Source organism: Sinocyclocheilus grahami, unplaced genomic scaffold (genome assembly GCF_001515645.1).
Source record: "Sinocyclocheilus grahami isolate Dianchi unplaced genomic scaffold, SAMN03320097.WGS_v1.1 scaffold500.1, whole genome shotgun sequence".
Lineage (NCBI taxonomy): Eukaryota > Metazoa > Chordata > Actinopteri > Cypriniformes > Cyprinidae > Sinocyclocheilus > Sinocyclocheilus grahami.
The window spans coordinates 495,179-505,478 of record NW_015505679.1 but is presented as its reverse complement, the minus strand read 5'-3'; the positions used below and the strand labels follow the sequence as shown (position 1 = coordinate 505,478).

Below are 10,300 nucleotides of genomic sequence, written 5' to 3'. Positions count from 1 at the left end.
CGATATTTAGAAATCAGGGCAGCCGATGGCCAATATATGATGCCGATTATTTTTTGGTCGATATGTTTGGCCGATTTTCCTTTGTTTTTTTTTTGTTTTTTTCTTCCCATTCATCTCATAAAAGTGAGTTTGAGCAAATGATTATTGCAGGGTACAAGATAGTAATGGTAGTAGTAGCCCAATTTAGAGTAATAATACATAGCTCAAAACTTGAGCACCTTCTCAAAACAGTTGACAGACACCAGTGTTTCCCACAGACTGCAAATTAATTCTCTGCCAGCAGGAGGCGCTTTGGGAGTTAGAGATATAGCGGTTTCCCCTTAAGCACTGCTCACAAACGCTATCAGGCATTACAGTAAAGACGAAATGAAAATGACAAGCTTTTCTGAAGACAGTAGGTTCTTTTCAAAGATACATTCATATAAAAACACCCGCGCTGCATTTTAATTTTGAAACATGAAGCGCTCATTTTATTCAACAAAGTATAAGCCTTTTGGGAAATCTATTTGTGGCAGTCAGTTTTGATATTGTGATGAGCTGCCACAAATAACTCGATGTATAGGAAACACTGGACACTGCTATAAGTCAAATGGCCATAGTGATAACAAAAATAAAAGATTTCACACATACTGCACTGCCTGCTGCTCATAACTGCTTAAGAGTGCGCTGGCCACGAGCGGATATATGACATCGTGGAGGCTATTGTCAGACCCACAGACATATTTCATGAGGAAAGTTAACGTGCACGTTATAATCAGCCCAGAAGTTTCGTCTGAATTGAACGTGTTTCTACTTTCACATGCAAATGACTTGTTGCACTTATGAATATGATAACTTTCCGGGATCAATTCTAGTAGGGTAAAACATAATCCTGCTTTCGAAACAGTCTGTTTTGCCCAGCCATTAGCTGAGGCTGTGTGTGAACAAGCCACGGCTGCAGCCTGCAGAGTGTGAGCTGCTCCATCTCATGCAGCCAGAGGGAGTTCTGCAACAACGCTTAGCTGCCCGCCAGTGCGCCTGCCTATAAATCGGCCTAACTTGCAGCACGATTCATTAAAAAATGCCAAAAATCGGCCGGCTGATCAATTGGTCGACCTCTAATTAGCAACTTACAAATTCATTCCTCCCAGCACATTTATAAAACAAAATTTTAAACTCTAAGCCATGAGTTGTTAAAGCCATGTGTCACCTTTCATCACGGCTGTACGACTGGGTCTCATGTGTGTCACTCCTGAATGGAGAATCGTTGAGTGTGTTTCTCCTCTGCTGCTCTGCCATCAGACTCTCCAAATGTTTCCGCCTCTGTCTCAACTCCTCACGCAACATCTGATGCCTTCGCATCTCTGACCAGAGCTAATACAAATAAAACAAAGACAAAACATTTAAACTTGGGCTTCTTTACCTGTCTGCAAACAGATCCCAATAACTTACTAACCCAAGAAACCCAAAAGAAAGAAACCCAACAGATTCTGTCCCTATACTGAAATCTAAATGTAAATATAGTACATGGAAGCTCAAATGTACTTGATTGACACGCAAGAACCAGTGAGGTTTGCTCTTGCATGTCATGCAGGTAAGACTGAGCTGTCATTGATTATATCTGATGTGCGCTGATCAATGATTTTATGCAAGGAAAAGCCTAAATTTCATCTGTTCATCATATAAAGCAATTGTGTCTTCAGAAGACCTTTATTTAAGTGCTCAATTCAAATTGATTATTTTAATTTCTTTATAAACATTTCGAAGCTTAAAAGTTTTGGTGGAATGGACTTTCAGTTGAGGGACAGAAATCTCTCTGGTTTCATTAAAAATGTTTTACTTTGTGTTTCAAAGATAAACAAAAGTCTCATAGGTTTGGAATGACATGAGGGAGACTAAAAGATGACAGAATTTCCATTTTTGGGTCAATTATCCCTTGAAAACTCTACCTGATATATAAAGGAAGCAAAACTGGTATTTTGATTACACACTTACCTCATTGTCAGTGACAGTAACTGGAGGAGGCTCAGTGGTGGGTTTGAGGCCACTAGTGTTGGCTTTAGTTGAGGAAGAGGAGTGTAACGGTACATGATCAGGACTAGAGGCTGCTGCAGGAATCTTCCTCATCTGACCGCTGACACTACTGCTCACGGATGACTGACAGGACACAATGTGATAAAAGAAATTAAGACTCCATCTCAGCAGTTGTTTGTGTCTATGATAGTAACAAACTGTAAATTGTGCGTAAAAAAGTGCAGGTGTGTAAAGTACCTGAAGGTCAGGACAGGCCCATTGTAAGTCTTGAATCTTGCCCTGAATCTCCATCAGTCTCTGTCTCTCTTCATGGAGCTGCTTTAGTTCTTGCTGCTGCTGCTTGAGTTTCTCCTCATACAATTTCTCTCTGAAAAACAGATTATTATACATACACAGGACACTTTGTAAAAACATGCTTCAGTGTGATATTAAACAAAGCAAGTTTACAAACAACAGATTATGAACTATAAATGCAAGCAGATATCTCATTTCCATAAACAAACCTGGACTTCTCAGAAAGGACTATGTCTCTCTGGATTTTGGGAGCTGTTACTCGGGTGTTATTGGGTTGTTGCTTCAAACCCTCATCCTCATTAGCTGTAGTACCATCTGTATCATCACTCTACAGTAACATTAACAGATCCAGAGAACATGTCTTTAACAGGCTGACAAAAGAAAGCATAATAAAGAAAATGCAGTTTGCTTATACAAGCTACACTCACAACATATTTGCATTGACATACATTTATGCAATTAGCAGATGCTTTTGTCCAAAACAACTTACAAAAGGGCCAAGAATGTTCATTATATATATTGCCAGGTTTAATAAGAGACAACTTGATTAGGAAGCAAGCTAGAGAAGACTTCTTTTTTTGTGTTTGTGTAAGTGCATTGGTTTAAGTGTATAGGGTGGTTAAGTGCTTGCAGAAAAAGGTGTGTTTTTAGCTGCTTCTTGACAGATGTGATGTTCTCAGCAGTCTGGTTGGAGATTGACAGCTCTGCATTATGAATGACCAGAACCTCAAATCACCCATGTGGCTCCAGACTCTCACCTGCACCATGGCGACCAGTTCTTGGAGTTGTCTGAGTTTCTGTTTGGCTGTTTGAAGACGTTGGACTTTCTCAGCATAATCTGTGTCACCACCTAGACTGCTTCTACGACTGGACCCTGAACCGTCACTGCCTCTGCCTCCTCCTCCTCCTCCTCCTCTTGCCCCATCTTCATCCTCCTGTGCCTCATCATCATCCTCATCTTTAACACCATCGTAAGGTCTGTCCTGGTTGAATTGGCATTCTAATATGATAATGCAAAAATAAATAGTTAATAGGTTGCTAGTAGAGACCTGCGCGGGACCGATTTTTCAGCAGGATTCTGTCCCGCACCCGCCCTTTCCCACAGAAATATGTTATCTCATCCCACTCCCGCCTGCATAAAAGTAGCCTATATAGATTTTTTTCAGTACATGTGAAATTCACATGAAATAGTAAGCTCCGTATCGCCTAGCCACAACAGCATAAACGCTTCAGATAAAATATTTGTTATTAAAGCATCAACATTCACAAACCACTGTTATTTTTAACAGAAATGCAAGCATAGGCTGCTGCGTGCATGGTTTGGGCTTGGCATGGCAGAATGCAAGCAAAGAGCACTCCCTTTATAATCAGTAAAAAAAAACTGACAGATCAGTTCATTACGATCTCACAAAGCTCTGTTATGACACAATGAATATATGCACAATGGATCTTTCATAATGTCTGCACTTCTTGTGTTACAATGAGAGAATTCATGAGCATGGAAATTTCAGCACTGCACAAGAACGCAGTCATTTTGAGTGGTGAGTGGATTCTAACTTAAACACCTTTGATTGTCAATTGCGTTCCAGAAATCAACAGATTTGTCTGTGATTGGCTACATTGCTCAGCGCTGCAAACGTGTTATTAGTGGGCGGAGCTGATGTGCAAACGGCATTCTCATTGGCTGGCACTCATCTATTACCATCCCTGTTTTGATTTCAGCAAATCAGTTCGAGCGAACGCTGACAACGTGATTAATATTCATGAACCCAGCAGCTCATCAATCCTGTGCATTGTATATTGTTAGTATAGTAGTAGTAGTATTTTTTTTAATAATAATTACTATTATCAATTACTATTAATATCTATAACTTATCTTTTTTTTTTTTTTTTACAGAAACCAGGGCTCACAAAATTTCAAAATCCCTGGTAGCCCTTCGGGCAGGTACTCTTCAGATTTAACTAGCCCCAAAATAAAAACAAAATAAAAACTTTTTTTTTTCTTTTTAATATAGAAAATCAGATAGGAGTTTAAATGTCAATCAAAAATATTTTCAGTACACACATATCAACAAAAATGAAGGAAGGAATTTTATTTCACTATTTACAGGGTATCTGCAGAATTTTTAAAAATAAATTTAAGGCGATTTATGACCCATTTTAAGAGCTGCACAAGTAAAATGAACATAGTATGAGTGGGGTTGGACAATGTCTGTGTTAACACAGTATTGAGCCATAAAATTACATGATTTACAGTTCAGATACAGGTTTTCACAAAAACAAAAATCTTATACAACAGCATTTCAGCCTTTAGACCATTTTTATGAAAAGGGATAAATCAAGCATATAAATTATTATGTCAGTTTAAAACGTATACATATTACCGTCTTAATTGTTTAGATTTTTAGAAGGTACATTAACTAATTTCTCATTTACAACACTATGTGTTTGCTGCGTAAAAACATGAGTTGGTATTTGCATTGATCTGACCATAAACAGCAAGAAAGGCTTATTGGAAATGCAAATTAATTCTCTGCCACGAGGTGGCGCTTTAGGAGCGCTGAAATATTGTGGTTTCCCCAGTAATGGCTGTATACAAAGCAGCTCTGCGCTCATAAACGCTGCTTTATCAGGAATTATAGGTCAAATGAAATTAATATGCCAACGACACGTTTCTGAGGACAGTCGATTCCCTTCAGATACATTCAAATAAAGACATCCGCGCCGCATTTTGACTTGAAACATGCAGCGCTCATATTTATTCAATGACATCATTGCCTTTTGAAGTTTAATCCAGCCGTATAATCTTGTCTTTCCGTCCGCCAACGACACGTTTCTGAGGACAGTCGATTCCCTTCAGATACATTCAAATAAAGACATCCGCGCCGCATTTTGACTTGAAACATGCAGCGCTCATATTTATTCAATGACATCATTGCCTTTTGAAGTTTAATCCAGCCGTATAATCTTGTCTTTCCGTCCCCAACTGTAAGACCTTTTGAAATTATAATTAAGACATTTCTTATACCATTTAACGTATTTCAAACTTTTTATGGCCTTAAGTTTGATACAACTCACTTTAGGAGTTTTTAAGGACCCGCGGGAGATCTGCATTTAAGATAGCCCGTCGGGCAGAGTGGTGATACATTTTGGTAGCCCGACTGGAAAACACAATAGCCCCGGGACGTCGGGCTAGCGATTTTGTGAGCCCTGGAAACCCAGTGGACAACAATATGTTAAGCATCACCACCAGTCCTAAGTTCAGTTAAAATGACAAATATCGATTCATACATGGTTACCAAGTCTAATCACTAAAGTTCTATCGTACCGAATAATAATTAAATAGTGCTTAATTATAATAATAATAATATGATTAATTGATTAAGAAGCTTAGATTTAATAAGCTGTGCTATTTTACAAAGACAAGCTGATTTGGTGAAATTATATATATATATATATATATATATATATATATATATATATATATATATATATATATATAATTTCAGTGCAGGTCTCTAGTTGATAGTTTTGTTAGCACAGAATGCTTTTTTATTTTAGATTAATAACTTTGTAAGAAGACTGACTATGTTGACAGAAATTGCACACTGGTGAATATTTATAGATTTGAAAGATTGCAAGGTCTGACCTATGACTGAAGGGACGTTGAGACTGCGGAGATTGGCCGCTGAGCGGTTATTGATTTCACATTCTGTGTTCAGACGGCCATCTCTATTACTGGAGGCACCATGAGCTTTCGTCAAACTGTTCATGTCCATCCAGTTACTTGGAGTCTGTGGTTGAGCTGGATTTCTACAAAAATAAAAAAGGACAGTTAGTCAGTTATTTTCACTTTCCTTCAACAGGACAATTCTCACAAAAGCAGAGGCAACATGTGTATACTTTAAATCACACAGATTTGAGAAGATGATAAATAGTCAAGATTGAATCACACACACTGAAATGTGACTGGCAATGCTTTGGCATGGTGCCTGACCTAATTCTTCTCTTTGCAAGACACTAGAGCTGGGTTTTGACACAGATTTCATGAATTTGATTTGATATCAATTCATCTGGATATATATCAGGTACAGTGCGTCACAATTTTCTTAATGAAAACAATCTCTCAATTAATGCTGTGTAGAAAACTACACAACTAATGATCTACAGAAAACCCTGTCAGTTGATACATTATTATAATATGAAAGGTTTAAAGTCCAAAATCTTAAATTAAATTGCTATTTATTTTTAGATGTAATCAACACAAAAGTAGTTGAATACAACAATTTAAATTGAACTTATACCAACTTTTTGTTTGTTTCTTATACCGTTTTGTTTTGTCAAGTTTTGTTTATGCATAAATAGAAAACAGCATAGACTAAAAGATCGATCTTGATTAATTAAAAAGAAGGTTGATTAAAATCAATTAATTGATACTGTCAACCCAGCCCTAGTCACTCTATTGTTGAGTGGAATCTAAAATTCTAAAATTAAAAAGTTTACCAACATTTGCCAAAAGCAAGAATTGGATAACACATTTAACACAAATTATACAAATTATAAATGTTAAAATTTTGTTTTAATGCTTATACTGTTCCCTATAGAAGGATATTCCGAACAATTTTCAAAAGGAATTCCAAATTGTATTTTCAAATGCGTTTTCCATATGTGGACACATTCATTGTGACAATCCAAATGCAATCCACACGTTACCGTTTGCGTTTTCGCTTTTGCGAACACACGGTGACTGCCAAATTTCAAATGGAAAAGAAAAGCCGATTTGCAAATGTATTTAATGTATATAAAGTTATGAGCCTGTTGAATTTAAACAGAAATATTAATTACCACGTATGCTTTATTTACTCTCTCTGTCGCGCGCATGTAACCTGCCAAAACTCAAATGGAATCTCATAATACCAAAATATACTGTCTAAAGGCAGCTGCCAATCCGATAGATGTGTGTGAACGAACAGACAGTGTAACCTTCTTGGCACATTACACAATAAATAATTGTCTTTTTTTACCCCAAATGCAGCGACTATCCCCTGCTAACAGCGGGAGCCACAACGGTACGCACAATATTCACTATTAACCAAACACTTTTCACCTGTCTCAACATCTCTCACTGTTTACACTCCGACTGATGCAAGTGAGTAAACAGACAGTGCAATTCTACACTTATTACCATATATTTTACGTAGGGCTGTGCAATTAATCGCATGCAATTGTCATGCGCATCTCGTCAGTAAAGCCGGTTCCGTGATTAGTAGCAAATCTCCATCACCTGCTTTCAGATGGAGCGGCATTTACTACACAGAGCCGTAGTTCACTGACAATTAGACAATATCGCGTTCATTATCGCAGATAGAATCGCCTGCGATAATGAACACGATATTGCGTAGCTTGTCAGTGCTTTACTAATGAGATGTGCATGACAATTGCATGCAATTAATTGCACAGTCCTAATTTTAGGCTTAGGTGCCACGGGACATGTGCTCCATAACAGATTAAAATGGTTGAATAAAATATAAGGTAAGGTGGCAAATAGGTAAATAAGTATAGATTTGCACTGTCTGTTTGATTATTAAAAAAATGTGTGTGCTCCATTACGGATTAAAAGAGAGGAATATAATATAATATAAAACATGAAAAGCATTCGGTTAATGGTGAATATTGACGATTAGCTCCATTGTTCAAAGCATTCGGCACAATCGTCTGTGAATGACGTCACCTCCCAGTACAAACACAACCCATAGTATAGTCCCAATTTACGATACTGATTTCACAATATGATTTTCTCACAATTTTTTTTTTACAAAATTAGATTTAAGACAAATTATTAATGAAAAGGTGTCCTTTTATTATTGCTTGGACAAAATGCTGCACATTTCTTTGTGAAATTGAAATATCAAATAACAAAACTAAATTTACATTTTAAAACAAACCACAAATCTAATCAAATAAATAAGACAAAAAAAACTCATCATATAAACAAAGGCTTTGCCTGTGCTCTTTCCATTCAAAATTAGAGGCAACCACTGCATTTGATATCACAATCCAAACAAAGATGCTGTATACATGCAGCATGAGCAGTTTTTACATCTAAATTATATTGTATAATGTGAAATTTTAAAACAAAAACAGAATGCTCTGACTTTAGTTTTGGGAAACTATACTACATAAAACATCTGCACGAAACAAATACAGCAGAAGCTGTGAATGAGATGCAAATTGACCATATGCACCGTACTTCCTGGTTTTAGATAAGCCAGCTCAGTCATTTCGGGTCAACTGTCAAAATTAGCTGTGGAGCACCTTTTGCAGTTTTTCTACATAATCCATTCACAATTTGAAGAATTTTTTTGTTTGTCTAAGAAGACCAAACGTCCATGTATACTGTTTAAGGAATGTCAAACGCGAGTGTAAAAAATGATGTGAGCAAATCCGGTAAAATTGTTCTGCGACTCATTGCTACGATTGACAGTGATAACGGAACGAAACGTCTGATGTCAAAAAATAGAGCTGTGCATTAATTGATTCAGACTAAATTCAAAACTACAACAGTAACAAGTCTGTGTTGGCTGAATATATATATATGTGATAGCAGAGTGATCCTCTGCTACCATCTACTGGTTTTAATGATAATTTCATGTCATTTTCAACTTAAAAGGCTTTGTTTTCCGCCAGGAGAACAACAACCTGTTTTTTGTGTTTTTGGCACATTTTTTCATGTCATCTGCATGAATGAAAAATTAATCTTTAATGTGATTTTTACTGCAAAACTGCAGAGTTGAGAAATAACAAATGCTTTAAAATATTATAAGTGGTTAAAAAATGTATTAATGGCTATGAAGGCAAGTTATTGATTATCAAGAATACCATTATGATGTCGTTTAAGAGATTAGCATCGCTAGCTAGCTAACGTTAGCCTAAACCATTATGATAGTGTTTAGTTGTCTGCATTTAAATGTATAATTACATGTCTAGGTTCTCTCCTGGGATTACCAGGCTTGGCATATAAAATTGTACGTTGCTAAATAACATGAAACTGTAAGTTAATGTCGCTATCATTATTGTTTCTCAGTTTCTGACAAGAACGAGGCAGGAGAGTTTTCTGTGAGGGTCTCAAGAGGCCAGCGGTTTAGACATTAATGGCTGCGTGTTGAGTTATTTTGAGGGGACAGCAAATTTACACTGTTATACAAGTGGTACACTCACTACTTTACATTGTAGCAAAGTGTCATTTCTTCAGTGTTGTCACATGAAAAGATATAATACAATATTTACAAAAATGTGAGGGGTGTACTCACTTCTGTGAGATACTGTATACCACAACATCAAATGAGCTTCACCGGAAGTTTACAAGCTGGCTTATATTTATGCGGAAGTTCTAAAGAACGCTCTGTGAATATAGTGGAATATATGGTAAATTCACTCTCTGACAGCAGGCGGCACTTATGGAACAGCAGCTATACAGCGGTTCCCTGGTTACCGCAGTAAACAAAGCAGTGCTGCGCTTATAAAAACTACTTTAATATGCATTATACAAAGTCAAGATGAAAAGAAAAAAACATCTAATCTTTTCTAAAGACAGTAAGTTCCCCTCAGAGATACATTCATATAAACTACCACCCCCAAATGTATCGTGATTCGTTTTAGGGCTGCCACTAATGACTATTGTTATTTCTATTAATCTATCGACTAATTTATCGATTAATCTAAACAATTAATTTCCCACACAAAAAAAATCAACAATTTTACTTAAGAATATTTTATTAAACTATATTTCATTAAACCAAATGAAATCCAAAAGTAAAAAAGTAAAGTGCAACAAAGTGCAAGAAGCATGTGTCCATCTCATAGTCCAAATCACTGAAATCAAAGTTCAGTATTATAGTGTAAGAATGACAACATATCCACGTGTTCTAGTCTACTAATAATAAAATTATAATCAAAAAACAATTTTTAAAGGAGTATTTACCAGAAAGATGGG

The 10,300-nt window shown here is 36.5% G+C and overlaps 1 protein-coding gene across 1 annotated transcript in view; it reads right to left on the bottom strand.

The window, feature by feature from the left end:
• The window catches only part of LOC107554391 (pericentriolar material 1 protein-like), a 50,425-nt gene that overhangs the window by 15,683 nt on the left and 24,442 nt on the right, over window positions 1-10,300 (bottom strand). The window contains exons 8-14 of the mRNA XM_016236881.1: window positions 7,434-7,447; window positions 5,957-6,120; window positions 3,066-3,307; window positions 2,517-2,635; window positions 2,251-2,380; window positions 1,975-2,136; window positions 1,190-1,353 (exon numbers count right to left, since the gene is read on the bottom strand). Of these exons, the coding sequence (XP_016092367.1) occupies window positions 1,190-1,353; window positions 1,975-2,136; window positions 2,251-2,380; window positions 2,517-2,635; window positions 3,066-3,307; window positions 5,957-6,120; window positions 7,434-7,447 (995 nt within the window). The remainder of the gene's footprint in view (window positions 1-1,189; window positions 1,354-1,974; window positions 2,137-2,250; window positions 2,381-2,516; window positions 2,636-3,065; window positions 3,308-5,956; window positions 6,121-7,433; window positions 7,448-10,300) is intronic.